The sequence below is a fragment of the Typopeltis vanoorti genome, chromosome 12 (assembly GCF_054136105.1).
Source record: "Typopeltis vanoorti isolate ZY-2024b chromosome 12, IOZ_Tvanoo_1.0, whole genome shotgun sequence".
Taxonomy (NCBI): Eukaryota; Metazoa; Arthropoda; class Arachnida; order Uropygi; family Thelyphonidae; genus Typopeltis; species Typopeltis vanoorti.
This window is the reverse complement of record NC_143560.1, coordinates 43,745,815-43,761,919: the sequence shown is the minus strand read 5'-3', so window position 1 is coordinate 43,761,919 and position 16,105 is coordinate 43,745,815. Positions and strand designations below refer to the sequence as shown.

Below are 16,105 nucleotides of genomic sequence, written 5' to 3'. Positions count from 1 at the left end.
AAAGGAATTTAGTGAAATGTTAATGGACCTCCTGTTATGAGTCTCCCTTGCTTGGAGCATTGCCACCGATGCATGAGTGCTTCAGGACTCCGTTCTATCACTTACCCTTTTTCTCTTATAAATAAATGACCTACTCTCAATCACTAAAAATCCTATCCATAACTATGTTGATGACAGCACTCTCCATTAATCCTACTCCTTTCACAAACCATGTAGTTCCCAGACATTCCTTACATCAAAATCATCTGCAACTAGTGCCTTAAATACTGATTTCCATACCATCATCCAGTGGATTAAGGATAACCTGGTTACCTTCAATGCTACCAAAACACAGTCCTGCCTTTTTCTCTCACAAAAGGGATCTCAGTTCACCTTTCCTTATCCACAGTAATACACACATCACCAGACAGGATATCCCTGTCTGATGATGTGTGTATTTACCTGAGCTTAAACTGACTGAATTGAACTTGAAATGGATGAATTGAATTGAATGATTGAAGTGACATTTACCTGCAGCCTCGCCTGCCAGAAGCACATCAATAACTTCCCCAGTCTCTAAAAAATTAGGCATTCTTTTCTGCTCAAAAAGTTATTTTACACCCACCAAGCTACTACTAATCCTATTAAAATCCAAAATCTGTCCATCCTTAGAATGCAGTTCATACATCTGGGATGGTGCACCTAAAGCCGCCTTAAAAATTCTTCATGCTGTCCAGAGGAAAGTAATTCGGCTCACTGATGACCCTTCCTTCACACAGGCTCATAGGTGAAGTGTTTCAGCTCTCTCATCTACAGGTACTTCCATAGTCACCACTCTGACAAACTGGCTAACATCATTCCTCTATTAACTGTTGGGCCTGTTAAAACAAGAGCAGCAGCTGCCCAACATCACTTTTAAGTTAAACTTCAAACACATCGAACCTGTCTCTCCTGTTCCTCTTCATTTATTCCATCCACTTCTGCTCTGTGGAACAGCCTTCCTTATAATGTGTTTTGCAACAATTCCAACTTCTAGCCCTTTAAGAAAAATGTCAATAGATTTTTTTCTTTCTCAATCCTTATCTGCACCTCATACATGGCACTGATGAAATTTTAGTCTAAACTAAATTTTGACATATAATTTTTAGATATCACAAAAAGCAAGCTACTAATAATATATAAATAAATAAATAAAAGGTGTTGTCTGATTCAGTGTCCAAGATATTCATGCTGCACAGAAGAAATAATGCTACCATTAGGTCAATGATGGAATGAAGTGGGACTTTTGAATTTTTACAACCATACATCAGTCCTCTTTTTTAGTAAGTGGGAATTTTGAATAGTACTGGAAATGAAGTTCATCATTTCACCAAGAATAATTTTATAACTCAATCTAATTAGCAAATGGACCATCAGAGTGGAAACAGTAATCTGACCATGAAATAAAAGAACAAGTTCTGCCTAGTTCTGACATAATGCCATTGTCAAAGGACATGAATTAGACAGAAAGATGTTCTATAGGAGACGAAGGATGCACTACATTGTATCTGAATTATTGAGAGAAGAGATGACTTCTGGTATATCTGGTAAGAAACTTTTAAAAACGTCATGGGTATTATTAGCAAAATGAAGATGGGTTATTCAATATTCTGGTTGGTAATTGGATGATCTGCATTCTTCCAGCACATACTGCAGCATTTCTTCACTGTTTCGATAGTACGACTGCAAAAATTCAAGCTTCAGGGATAATAAGGAATCTATGAGAACAGGTAATTTTCAAACTTTAGACACAGAGTAGACAGCAGAGGAATGTTAAATAACACAAAAAGAAAACTTTACCTGAGAGAGGGTACTAATTCATTCTATGATATGTAATATAACACTGCAGAAACACACAAATGCCTTGCTTGTGGAAAAAGAATTCAAAGTGCACTTTGATCTTTAATCAAGATATATATACTGTGTGGTATTGTGATATAAAAAGTTTGCAGCTATTATCTGGATCATTTCAGAAGTTTTGATATCATACTCCTATTTAAAGGCCTTCAATATAATCCCCATTTCGTCTCATAACAGTCCACTGATAAACCATGTATTCCTGTTAGTAACCATCTTTTGTTGATATGCACCATATGTTGGTCCCCTTTAGCAGAACCCTTGTCAATGATACTAAAGCATTTCCCACAGAGTGATTCTTTCACAACTTAAAGAACAGAACCAAGCTTGAAGTTTATGCATGAAAGCTACTGCATTTTTATAAGTTCTTACCTGATAGTGCCACTACTACAAGACCGATTCAGTTCATTCTGAATCAGCCAACCAGAATTATTTTCAATTTCTTTTATACACTGGGATTGCGGGACTTGAGTTGCACTGATGCACCTAGAATTATGAAAAACAAAAAAATAATAAGTATATTCACATGTGTAAAAGTGATTTCTATTGCCTTTATAATTTCTGCACTCAAAACAGTACACTCAATTCTCACTACAGAAAACACCATTACAACAAATAAACATTATAACAAAACTACTGTAAAGGTACTACCAAAGCTCTATAGGCACAATGGAATACAAAAGGAAATTTACTGTAGCAAACTCTCCACTATAACAAACTATTCTTGTCATCCCTATGAGTTTGTTATAGCATGAGTTGAGTGTACTTATAAATAGATAAGCATTTTGAAATTTCTTCAGCAACACACACACCAACACAGATGTCTCCATAATCAGTTGGTAATGATGATGCACTTTGGTTGGAAAAAACTACCTAGGGTATAAATCTACCTAGGATATGAATATTTATAAGGCCTCGCCTATCAAAGGTGAATTAGCTGGTCTCATATAGAAGTGATGGATTTTTTCTGCTGCTGGAAGTGCACATTTTTAACCAAGTAAACATTGTAGGCATACAGACTTTGAAGATAGGATGAACCGACATATTTAAAGCTTTTTCAATAGCCTCCAAAACATTTTGCTTCCTTCTTGATATTTCTATTGCCTTATCAAAGTCTTCAGATGATTTTTGTTTAGCCACATTTACACACTGCCTTTCCAACTCTCTGGGGCTGCCTATTTTGAATGCTTGTGATTACCACACAGTTCATGTTTCTACCTTTGTAACCAACTTCACCACATGCCTCTCTGACTGAATCAGTTAATGTTTCTTCAGAGACTGCCAATGAGATGGCAAAGTTTGGTTCTTATTTTAGTTTGTTTTTAATATATTTATACTTCAAGTCTGTTTTTATTGCATTTATTTTTATGTATTTTTTACCCAGAAGAAGCCACAAGTTTCAGTGGCAAAACTAGTAGGTTTCATTATATTTGTAACCAGTTATGACCAAATAAAACCCAGTTTATTTTCTAATTAAGACTTATTGTTCGAAAGTCTCCATATCCAAGACATTGTTTAATTAATATAAAAAAATTATACAATATTTACATAAAATTAATTTAAAAAGATTCCATATAAGAGTTATGCTTTCTCTCTCACACTCACACATTTAAGTCTAATTTCAGAAATTAAAAGACTTCAACAACAACACAAAATTTCAAACAAATCTCTTTCCTTAACTGGAAGAAAAAAATTTTCATGTCCTACCTCAGTAACTTCAGAGTAATTACTTATCAGAAAAATTACCGTACTTAGAAATTTATCCATGAGGAGAAATACTTAGAATAAATTATTGGCTTTACAGTTCTCTAAACAATTCTTTCATTACTAATTCATTATGAAATCAGTTCTTTTCTGCTGTCAGAATACAGCTTCCTTCTCACTAGCATTAGAAGAAAACAGAACTTTATGTCTTGCAACATAAAATGTTGCTGGCTCAATGTCGTCAGTTGACAGGAACAAATGCAGAGTTAAAAAAGCAAAGAATAATAATAATAATAATAAAAAACTACTATAGAAATACATTCTTTCAAAAGTGCTTATTTTATCCTTTAAAAAATAATATTAGAGGCCTTCAAAGATTGTCTTCTGGTAGTCATTCACCAAATGAAAGAATTGCTTTCAGATAAATCTATAGATCTCTGATTCCATTCCTTCAATTTTTTATTCTTCTTTCTAAAATGGAATATTCTCATTCCAATCTACACAACAACAAACCAAAGCAAGTCAGCCACTATTCACTACTTCCTCAATATCTGTGCATGTGTGCACTAGCTTGCCAGTTAAAATTTAATACAAGAGCTCTCTTCATAAAGGTAGGACAAAATAACATGTAAAATAAACTTTGAGGTGAGAAAAACAGTTTTACTATACAGTTTAAGTCTATTAAAGTAAAATAATGATAATTTCTTGATATCTGTTGGATAAAATGTAGTGCAGTGCTTGCACTGGAAAAACTGTCAACTACACGTGTTGTCTCCAATGCCATTATGAAACACTGCTGAAGTTTACAGATATTTGTAACAAAGTTACAATCCATCACGTGGCACACCACATGAAGGTGAGGACTGAGCATCAGGTCAGAAACTCTAGTTGGTTATACATAATACTTAAAGGTTAACAGGAAGTCTCCCTCTCTCTCTCTCTCTCTCTCTCCCAGTTATCAAGCTTTGAACCTTAAACAACCTCTCAATTATTTTGAAAATGAAAATATAATCTTCAACCAATTCAATAACTGTCTTCACTATTTATCTATTTTAAGTTTTGATTCTTATTTTCCAAGGTAAGAAATAATAATGGTGCATTTTTGCAAAGATTTATGCATATTATGAATACTCATAACTCCCATGATATTAATATATTGAAAAAATTTCCACTATACCAAAAAATGCACTTATGTTAAGACCATAATCCTATATACATCTCTTTAACTAACACCCATAACTACATATATTAATTGATGAAGTAAGATGATTTGGTGTTAAGGTAGCTAAAAAGTTTCGCTCATGTATTACCTTTATGATCACTGAATAATGACTAATATATCATGTTGAATGTTATATTGCTTACAAAATTAGCTTTTTTTTAATAATTTTATTTATTTATTTTTAGCATCAGTCCTATGCACAGGTGATAACAGAACCCAGAATCTTTAATGCACTAGAAGCATGTGTAGATGAAGATTGAGGAAGAATAAACCTATTGCTATTTTTCTTGGAAAGTTGAGGTTAGCTATTAGGGAATCACCTCATGAGGAAGGCTATTCTACAGAATCTTTGGAAGTAACTATAGAAAAGACAAAGAAATTAAACAGACAGTCTGTGAGATAATTATTAAAGTATCAGTGAAAAGGTTCCCCAATCAACCAAATCACCCATCTCTAGAGAGCATCAAAAATTTCTAGAGATGTTTTTAGTGTACCACTCCAAAAATGTGAAAGATTTGGATTTGTACGGAGTTAGTAGCTGAGTATGATAAAATACAAATTCTGAATATGATACTCCTAATAATAAATTGTGAGACAATTATCCAGCACAAAAAAATACACAAACCAAGATGTCAATTATGTGCATACAAGAATATCGTTCATTGAAATATACTGCTGAAAATATGCTAATGAAAAGCATATTCAGGTCAGGAGGTCCAGCTGGTGCTGACTCCACTTTATTAATAGTTTGATAAGAGACAACCACATTTAATTTAATATATGTTTTTGACATTAACTGACAAAACAAAGAATGCATTTTTATTATGATTAGTAACAGTTATTTATATTAAAGCATTATACTATTCAATAATTCATTCTCAATCTAAAATTCAATAGGTTAAATGGATGTTCTTACATAAGAATACATTCACTGAAATCAAAAATTTATCAACCTGGGTGGTTAAATGGATAGCTCTACTCTGCAACTAAGTCGTGGGTTTGAATCAGACTGTGGCATAGATGTTTGTGATAGGTCTTTAGGAAGAAGATATCTTTCATTTTTCATTTTCAGTATGAGTTCACCATCTTGCTTACTAAAAGCATGAACTGGCTTAAAAAGTATACGTTTCATCTCTAGAACATGGTTCTAGAAATATCAGCCAATCCACATTACTGATGTGCTATGGGTTAAGAATCTTATGAGTATAAAAATAAAAAAATAAAAATTACTTATACTAAAAATGATAATAAAGGTTCAAAACAGTTTCACAAGTCTTGCTCAAATAATCTTACCTGTTTACAATACCCTCAAATACAGGAATAAGAGACAACTTAAAGATTTGACATATATGCAGTGCAGTATCATAGAGACCATTACTGACTAATAAAGTAACAGTATCAGCTGCAGAAATGAAAGATGAAGCAATATTTGCGGGTGATGGATCTTTCTGAAGCAGAAGTAATCGGGCATGAACCAAATCATATTCTCTTCTAATGTCACTAAGTTCAAGCACCTCCACTTTTTGATGCATATCTAAAAAAAATAAAATAAAATAAAAATAATAATTAAATAATGCTATAAGCAAAATTTAAAGCAAATTTATACTTTGAGTAAATCAGCATTTTATTTCTTTATTATTTATTTTTATTATTATTATTTATTTTTTTTTTTTTTGAGAAGCCAGTTCTGCCAAAGTATGATCAAAACCCAGATAGCAAAAAGTAGTGCTTTCAATGCTTTGTGCATGAATACACATTTCCCATTCAAAGAGAAATATGGAATTGGGAGTGGCAGAATAAAATTATTAACTTAAAAACAACACAACAGGTTTGCTTTTGTTTCACAGAAAGGGAAATGAAGAAAAACAATTGCAAAAAAATTTACAATAAGACAAAACAAAATCATCTGAAGTTTTCCATTTCATAAAGTCTTGAGTGCTGGTATAAAAGTACATGATTCAATAACTCAATCTAGACATACAATCAGGTCTATCAGGAAACAACTTTTTATAAAGGTAGTCGTGAAAACTTCTCAGGAGATCAAATAAAATACTGGAAAGAAAGAGTACTCGAGAAAAGTGTGGCTTCGTATTAAAAAGAAAAATATGCAAAAAAGTATTTAAAAAATATCAAATTATATGAAAATATATACTCAAATATACAAATATTATTGAAAAAAAAAAAAGAATTTGATAACAAGAACCAACCTTTAGAAACATACTGATAAAATCTGAAGAAAATAAGGATTGATTTAATCCGGAAAGGTACATAATAAAGTTGTTTTCATGGGTAGAAATATATAAACTCCACAGTACTCAAGAAATTCAAATGACAGGCTTAGAAAAAAAGAAATCACACCCAAAGTTACTGACAAGTAAGTCAGCATGCAACCTCAAAGAAAACAGGAAATATAAGAAATCTAAGCTATGATTAAAAGTAGTTAGGAAAAAAGTTATGGAAGGAATGATAAGAATACAAAAGACAACTATCATGAAGATGGCAAAATGCTCTGGACGCTACAGAAGAAACTTGGAAGAGTACTATAAAAAGAATTAAAAATGATAAAGTTGACATCAAAATCAGTTATTTCAAAAGACTGCTAATGAAACAACAGAAGTAGAAAACATTCAAGAGAAATGCAATCAGATGTGCATATTGCCAAAACAAGAAACCAACAGTATACAAGACAATGCTTGAATCAATTTTAACTTAGGAATCTGAAAAATGGGTTATCAGGAGAGTGAACAGATGGTATCAATGTCAGAATCATATTAAAACTGATGATGGTAGAAAGGAACTTGACATACTAAGCCATCAAGAATGTGAGAGCAGAGCTAAGCTAAAGTGGTGTTGCAGACACAAACAGAATGGGAGAGGAAATGTCAGCAAAACTGGTGTTTGATGATAGAGTCAAGAACCAGAGGAAAAAGATCTACTTGAATTGAATTGGATCAGTTGGAAATGCCTAGAAAACTGAAATATAAGATCTGACAACGCTGGAATTTTAACAAATAAGAAATCAATTTGGTGACTACATATCAGAAATTTGATGATATTTACTTTCTGCCGAGTCATTGCTTCTAAAAGGAATGTAGGCGAGTATTCCAGAATAAAAGGTTCAAATGTTTCTCAAAAGTACTATATTATTAATTCCAATAAATGGATGATGAATACCAACATAAAATAATGAAATCTTCATCTTTGCTTTAGACCTCTTGCAACAATGTTTATCAATCTATCTTTCCAATATTTTCAGTATTCTCACTGATCTTCTAGTATTTAGCTTCAATTTTTTTCTATTTGTCTGATTATTCTTTCTATTTTCTGTTGACATACTTCTGACATCCATCTACTGATTATAAAGCACACTTTTTTGTATATTTCTTCATTTCTGATTTTATCAGATTTTGTTTTTTCTGCAATTTTCCTAAACGTTTTCATTTCTGTAATAGTGTTTAAGTGTTTGATCTTAACTGTTGCAGATTTTGCTTCAGATGCATATGTTAAAACTGGTCTTATTATAAATTAAAGACTTAATTCCGTATGTTAGTCAAGTAGATAATAGTTTAATATCCGACGTTTCACTGACTGATATCTGTCAGCATTTTCAAAGGATACAATGGTAAGCAATAGAAAGTAACAAAAACTAGGAAACTAACCAACAATTCTAAAAATTATATAAAGGTATCACTGTGCGTGATACAATGATATAATACGCGTGTCGCAAGTACAACGTTTTATTTGTTGAAAAATTTTCATGAAAGTTCATTTCTTTTTGGTTAAATGATCTGATTAGAGTTTTCCATATATCTGGTAAGATTAGGCCTTGATTCTTATTTAAGTTACCAGTTGAATGGGCGACTGTAGCAGCTTCTTTAAATGTTCTGGAATGGTAATTCTCTTCTATGTAGGGCATATGGCTCATATCCCATTCAATACTATGGTTGGTAGAGGCAAAGTGGGAAGAAAGGCCTGATATATCCTGTCTGTTGTTCCTTACATAGCCTATTTGTTCCTTCTTTCTTGTTTCAAAACTTCTAGATGTCTGGCTGATGTAATTGATTCCACATGAACAGGGTATGCTATAAACTCCAGAGTATTTGTAGAAAGGATCGCTATCTTTCGGTGATCTTATAAACTTTTGAATGGTGTCAATAGGTTTGAAGGCTACTCTGATATTATATGATTTTAGAAGAAGAGCTAATTTTTTTGGATATGGTACTAACAAATGGAATTGTTATAGAGTTGATGTATTGGGTTTCATCTCATTGTCTTTGCTGTATGTCACTGAAGAGAATCTTGTTGATGATTCTTGTAGGGTAGATTTATGGATAGATCTCTGGATATTTTCATTAATTCTTCTTGTAAGTCGCCAGGGTCTGTGGTACACTGTATAGCTCTTGTTTTGAGCATATGGATAATGCTGAGTTTCTGAGATATGTGGTAAGACGAGTCGAAATGGAGGTAGCATCCTGTGTTAGTAGGTTTTCTATATACCGACAGGTTGATGCTATTCTTAATAAGGACATTAAGAAACATCTTAATATCCTTATTAAGAAACAGTTTGTTTCTTAATAAGGACGTCTAGGAATGGAAGTTTATTATCTTTTTCTAGTTCCAAAGTGAACTTGATAGTGTTGTGGAAGCAATTAATTTTGTTTAGATAATCTATTAGTTCCTCTTTTTTGTGATTCCAAATGATGATGATGTCGTCAACATACCTAAACCATGTGGTTGGTTTAGGGGTAATTTGGGATAAAATTTCAGTTTCCAGATTTTCTAAGAATAGGTCAGCACAAGAAGGAGAGAGAGGGCTACCCATGGCTAATCCATTAAGTTGTTTGTAGTATGTTTTTTGCCATGTAAAATAGTTTGAAGTTAAGCAATGCTTGAACAACTTGGTGATGTTTGGTGGGAACAGGTTTTCTAAGATGTCGATGACTTCTGAAACTGGGATATTTGTGAACAGAGATGTGACATCCAGGCTTGCCATAATATTATCTTCAGAGATATGGATGTTTTTTAATTTTTCCAAGAAATGTTGGGAGTTCTTGATATAAGAATCCGTGTTGTGAATGTGTTCTTGTAACATTATGGCTAGATATTTTGATAGTTTGTAAGTAGGTGAATGGATACCATCTACTATTGGACGTAATGGTGTACCTTTTTTATGGATTTTGGGAACATGATATAGTCGTGGAGTTAACGGATGCGTAGATTTTAGTTTTTTGATTAAGTCCACAGGTCAGTTGGTCATATCACATGATAGTTCATTGGCATCAAGAAAATATCCAGAGATCTATCCCTAAATGGCTACCCTACAAGAATCATCAACAAGATTCTCTTCAGTGACAGACAACAAGATGAAACCCAATACATCAACTCTATAACAATTCCATTTGTTAGTACCATATCCAAAAAATTAGCTCTTCTTCTAAAACCATATAATATCAGAGTAACCTTCAAACCTATTGACACCATTCAAAAGTTTATAAGATCACTGAAAGATAGCGATCCTTTCTACAAATACTCTGGAGTTTATAGCATACCATGTTCATGCGGCATTAATTACATCAGACAGACATCTAGAAGTTTTGAAACAAGAAAGAAGGAACAAATAGGCTATGTAAGGAACAACAGACAGGATATATCAGGCCTTTCTTCCCACTTTGCCTCTACCAACCATAGTATTGAATGGGATATGAGCCATATGCCCTACATAGAAGACAACTACCATTCCAGAACATTTAAAGAAGCTGCAACAGTCGCCCGTTCAACTGGTAACTTAAATAAGAATCAAGGTCTAATCTTACCAGATATATGGAAAACTCTAATCAGGTCATTTAACCAGAAAGAAATGAACTTTCATGAAAATTACAATAAATTTCTCAACAAATAAAACGTTGTACTTGCAACATGCATATTATATCATTGTATTATGCACAGTGATAACTTTATATAATTTTTAGAATTGTTGGTTAGTTTCCTAGTTTTTGTTACTTTCTATTGCTTATCAGTGTATCCTCTGAAAATGCTGAAATGTCAGATATTAAACTATTATCTACTTGACTAACATAGAGAATTAAGTCTTTAATTTATTAATACTAGTGGTCAAGAAAAAAGTCATAATATGGTCTTATAATACTTTCATATATGCTTAGTTGCAATATTTTTTCATATTGTTCTGTAATTGCATTGAGTAGTCTAGGAATTATCTAAACAAATCCAATAGGAATGCTATGGAGTATCTTATAAAAAGGGAACTCAGAGTAGCAGTTTATATAATTTATATAACATTGCATGTAGTTTCAGGATAAGAAACTCAAAAAACATTCAAAAATATGTAGATTTGATGCTAAAAAATATTATGACCAGGGGGAACATATAGTAAACAATGTAATGTAAATACAGTAATTTACCATTTATCCAACCTTCAATTAACCAACCTCTGCATTTGTCAACTGGCTTATGGTAGAGTACCATGTAGTTGTACTTCAATTATCCAGCCCTTCAATTATTAGAACTACTCACTGTTGTGTGTGTGTGTGAGAGAGAGAGAGAGTAGCTTGGTGAATTTGTGCTAAGATGACTGAAAGGTGAGATCTGAAAATATGTGTAGACTTAGAAAATAACCATAGCTGATTCTCACCACTGCAAACTTGTAGCAGCCACAGAAATTGTTACAGCAAATTTCCTTAACATTGTGCTTTGTGGTTGGCTTGAACCTTTCAGCAGTCTATTACAGTGAGTGAGGCTGTTATAAAAATGTCTACTATGGTGACATAACAGTCAACTGTATTGATGTGAAAGAATATTGTTGTTAGGAAGCTAGTAGTAACTGAATTGTTCAATGTGTCATTATTCTTTGAATGCTGTTAAAGTTCTGCAGTCTGCTCTTCTGTTATCCTTTTCTTAGATGCTATGTAACTGCAGATGGAACCTTACAAACCCTTATTACTTTCAAGCCATCATTCTTGTTGAGATTGAGATGCTAAATTGGCATCTCACAAGCTTTGTTGAATTTTCTTTCATATCAAAACTTGGTATGATATCAGGACTAGGTAACTTTCCACTCAGTTCTGTCACATAATCTGATTTTCCAAAATTAAGGAATTTAAAGTGTTGTTTGTGTCTTTTTCTTATTGGAACTGTATGCTCTGTTTCTCTATGTAGGGTAAGTTACATGTACACTGGATTTGGTTTCTACCTGGGTGAGAAAGGAGGAGGAGAGAATCCTCAGAGGAGTTAAGTAAAATTTTTAATTTTGTGGGTGGTTTAAATGTAACCCTATTTTATTTTTGCAGTATTCTGTCTAGTTTCTCAGATATTTCGCTACATAAGGAATGGCTATAGCCTTATTGCAATCTTTTGAAGAATTCTGTTGACTGTTTTCCTGTTGTGTCATTCTTTATAAATATTTTGTATTTCATCTAAAACTAATTTTTCAGAACATATTCTTCAAAGCAACTTGTTAGAATTCTATTTTTGCCAATGATACAGCTTTTGTACTGGATGGTGGTATGAATCTATATATGTATTGGTGTAGGTTTAGAGTACTTAGTGAAGGACAGACAGCCTATAAGAACGACCAGACTCTCTGAAAATAAAACCCTAACCAGTAGCAACCAATGTAGTTATACTTATTTAAGTATTTAATTATTAATTTTTATATTTTCTTTTTCCTCTGCTATAAGATAGGAGAGGAATCAACAAATGACTAGACACTAATGCTTTACCTTAATATATCCTAATATGGGTTATGATCCAGGATGTGTTCCTGAAAAAGATTTTGATATAAATTTTGATCAAAGCTTTTTCAGGAACACACACTCATACACACACTGGATCTTAATCCACATTAGGATGTAAAATTATCTCCATAATTTTACACAGACAATGATTGTCAGACATACAAAAATATTTTGAGAAAATTTGGAGAAAAGAGCAAAGCTAATAATAATGGCAAATACCTGTTGGATTTCTGCTCAGGACATGGATCCAATAAAACCACAGGTTACATACTGAGCAGATATATTGAATGTAAACTCCAGGCATATTGACAATGAAACAACAACGGCAGCTTGTTTTTTTTTTTTTCAAGAATGTATATAAGAAATATCCTTTTCTACCCAATACACCAGAGTTAAAGATCGGTACTATCAACATAAGAAGCCTGAATGGCAAAGAAATGGAGCTAGCTGAGGAATTAGATAAGTACCAGATCGACATAATAGAGATGACTGAAACAAAAAAGACAAAAACTGGTGAGATCTTTCTGAGCAATAAATACAAAATGTTATATTCAGGCAATGAAAATCAAGGAAAAGAAGGAGTAGCCATAGTATTCAACACTAAATGCGAGGCTAATCTTCTTGAATGGCAGGCAGTCTCAAGTAGAGTGATGTGCGCAAATATCAGAATGGGGAATTGGACAATGAGACTTATTTGTGCCTATGGTCACACACAGGGTTCTACTAAGGTAGAAATGGAGGAATTTTTTGATGTTTTAGAAAAAGCAACTGACACGATGAAAAAGGAAAAGTTGGTCCTTGTTGGGGATCTAAATAGCAGAGTAGGAAATGATTGTCAGACATACAAAAATATTTTGGGAAAATTTGGAGAAAAGAGCAAAGCTAATAATAATGGCAAATACCTGTTGGATTTCTGCTCAGGGCATGGACTAGTTATTACTAACACCATATTCCAACATAAAATGTGCACAAATTCACATGCAGAGAAGAGGCAAGGAATAAGAAAAGTCTCATTGACTATGTTATTGTTGATAGTGATGTTTCCTCCCTGGTGCAGGACACCAGAGTGTACAGAGGATTTGAAATTGGAAATGATCTGAAATTGGAAGTGATCACTATTTAGTCTTGAGCAGGATAAAATTCAATTTCATATTGAAAACAATAACATGTAAGAAAGTTTTAAAGCGAATAAAAATTGAGCAGCTCTCAGATGTGAACTGTAGACTAAAATACACAAAGATTATTGAAAACACAATGAAAGAGTTTGAAAACAGGAACCAAACCTTGGAGATTCAGTGGCAGGCATTGAAGAAAACCCTGATTGATTCAACCAGAGAGGCATGTGATGAGGTTGTCTGCAAGGATAGAAAAATCAGAACTCCATTGTGGACACAGGAAATTAAAGAGGCAGTGAAGTAAAAGAAGAAAGCATATCAAAAGTTCCTGCAAATAAGTCAGCTTGTGCTCTTAGAGAATACAGAGACAAATGTAAGAAAGCTAAACATTGTGTAAAACTAGCTAAACAAAAGTCATGGGAGGACTTTGGCAAGAACACAGAAAATAAATATCAAGAAGGTAAAATATTCTGGTGGTTGTTGAAGAAGTTTAGGAATGGAGGAAAGAGTGCTGTAAAAGGAGTTAGAGATGATAAAGGTGACATGAAAACGGGAGAAAAAGATATCCTTGAAGTATGGAGTAATTTCTTTGAAAAACTGTTAAATGAAATAAGCAGTGATGACAGCACAGTGGTAAAAAAAACTGACCAGGCATTCGGTCAAGAATACATATCCATACTTGAAGTAGAAAAAGCCATCAAAGGCTTAACATGTGGAAAGGCAGCAGGAGTAGAGGATATTCGACCAGAAATGCTGAAATATGGTGGTATAAAAGTCTTACAGTGGCTGCGCTGCATAGTTCAGAAAGCCTGGACAGAGGGACAAATTGAGTACTATGAGAGCTCTACACCAAACCGATGACTGGTGTAGAGCTTTCATAGTACCCATATATAAAAAGGGAAATAAAACTGAATGTGAGAATTACAGAGGTATTTCCTACTGAGTGTTCCTGGTAAGATCTATGCAAGTATACTTGAGAAACGGTTGAAAAGAATTGTGGAAGAAAAGCTTGGTGAAGAACAAGTTGGATTCAGGCCAAATAGAGGCTGTCAGGATCAGATCTTCACTTTACGACAAATAGTTGAGAAAGCATGGGAATATAACAAAGATCTGTATTTAAGTTTTGTCGATCTGGAAAAGGCATATGACAAAGTGCCAAGAGAGAAGCTATTCAATATGCTACACTTATATGGTGTGAACGGGACATCATATCAAGCAATACTTAGTCTTCCTTTGAGTTGCAAGTCAGCAGTTAGAATTGAAGGAAGTACAGGAAGATGGTTTAATGTTAAATCTGGTGTGAGACAAGGATGTACGTTATCCCCCCTCTGTTATTCATTATCTATACGGATCACATTATGAACGAAAGTGGTATTAAACATGATATCAGAATTGGAGATGTTACTGTATGTTCTTTGCTTTATGCGGACGATTTTATACTTCTAAATAAATCTGCTACAAGTTTGCAAGATTCCCTTACTAAATTTAATAACTGTTGTAATAGATATGGTATGAAGGTCAGCAATAAAAAGACAAAGACAATGAAAATAGGTAGAATTGTTGAAAATATCAACTGTGTTGTGAATGGAGAACCTGTGGAACAAGTAAAACATTTCAGCTACTTAGGCATGATTTTTAGTGAAGATGGTAAATTAAATATGGAAATAGACAACAGAATCAACAAAGCTGGTATGGTAGGAGATCCATTGAATATATTCATATGGAATAAGAGAGAAATTAGTCAAAACACTAAATTAGCTGTATATAGAAGACAGCGTTCAAACCAGTTTTAACTTATGGATCTGAGATCTGGGTCAGAAGTAAAACACTTGACCAAAGACTAGAGACTGCAGATATGAGAGTTCTGAGAAAGATTAGAGGCGTGAACAGATGGTATCAATGGCGATATCATATTAAACATGAGGATATTAGGAGAGAACTAGACATTGTCAGCATCCAGGAATGCGTTAGCAGTGCTAATCTCGGGTGGTATCATCACTTAAAACAGAATGGGCGAAAAAAAATTAGCAAAGCAAGTGTTCTCTGCCAGTTTGGCAGCAAAACGACCCAGAGGAAGACCAAGATATAGGTGGATTGATACGGTACAAAGTGCCTTAGACAATAGAAATATAAGATCTGATAATGTTGGAGTCTTGACAAGTAACAGACTGATACTTTAGTAAACATTGTTTTTTCAGTCCTGACGAGCTCTTTCAACTTTTCTTGTCTCATTAATCCCTCGTAATTATCATATTTTGATTTATGTTGTTCATAGTGATGATTTTGTTGTATAACTTTGGTACACTGATAACATTATTACATATTAAGCAGATTATTTTATTTTTTACTTCACGGGAAAAATACTTCAATTCCCACCTTTCTTGGAAATTTCGATGTTCATTAGGAATTTTTCATTTCTTACTATTACTTGGTTTCAA

At 33.3% G+C, this 16,105-nt stretch overlaps 1 protein-coding gene across 1 annotated transcript in view; it reads right to left on the bottom strand.

Moving 5' to 3' along the window:
- Nup160 (nuclear pore complex protein Nup160) overlaps positions 1-16,105 on the bottom strand; it is a 361,484-nt gene that overhangs the window by 36,721 nt on the left and 308,658 nt on the right. The window contains exons 28-29 of the mRNA XM_090401602.1: positions 6,095-6,335; positions 2,248-2,361 (exon numbers count right to left, since the gene is read on the bottom strand). Of these exons, the coding sequence (XP_090257728.1) occupies positions 2,248-2,361; positions 6,095-6,335 (355 nt within the window). The remainder of the gene's footprint in view (positions 1-2,247; positions 2,362-6,094; positions 6,336-16,105) is intronic.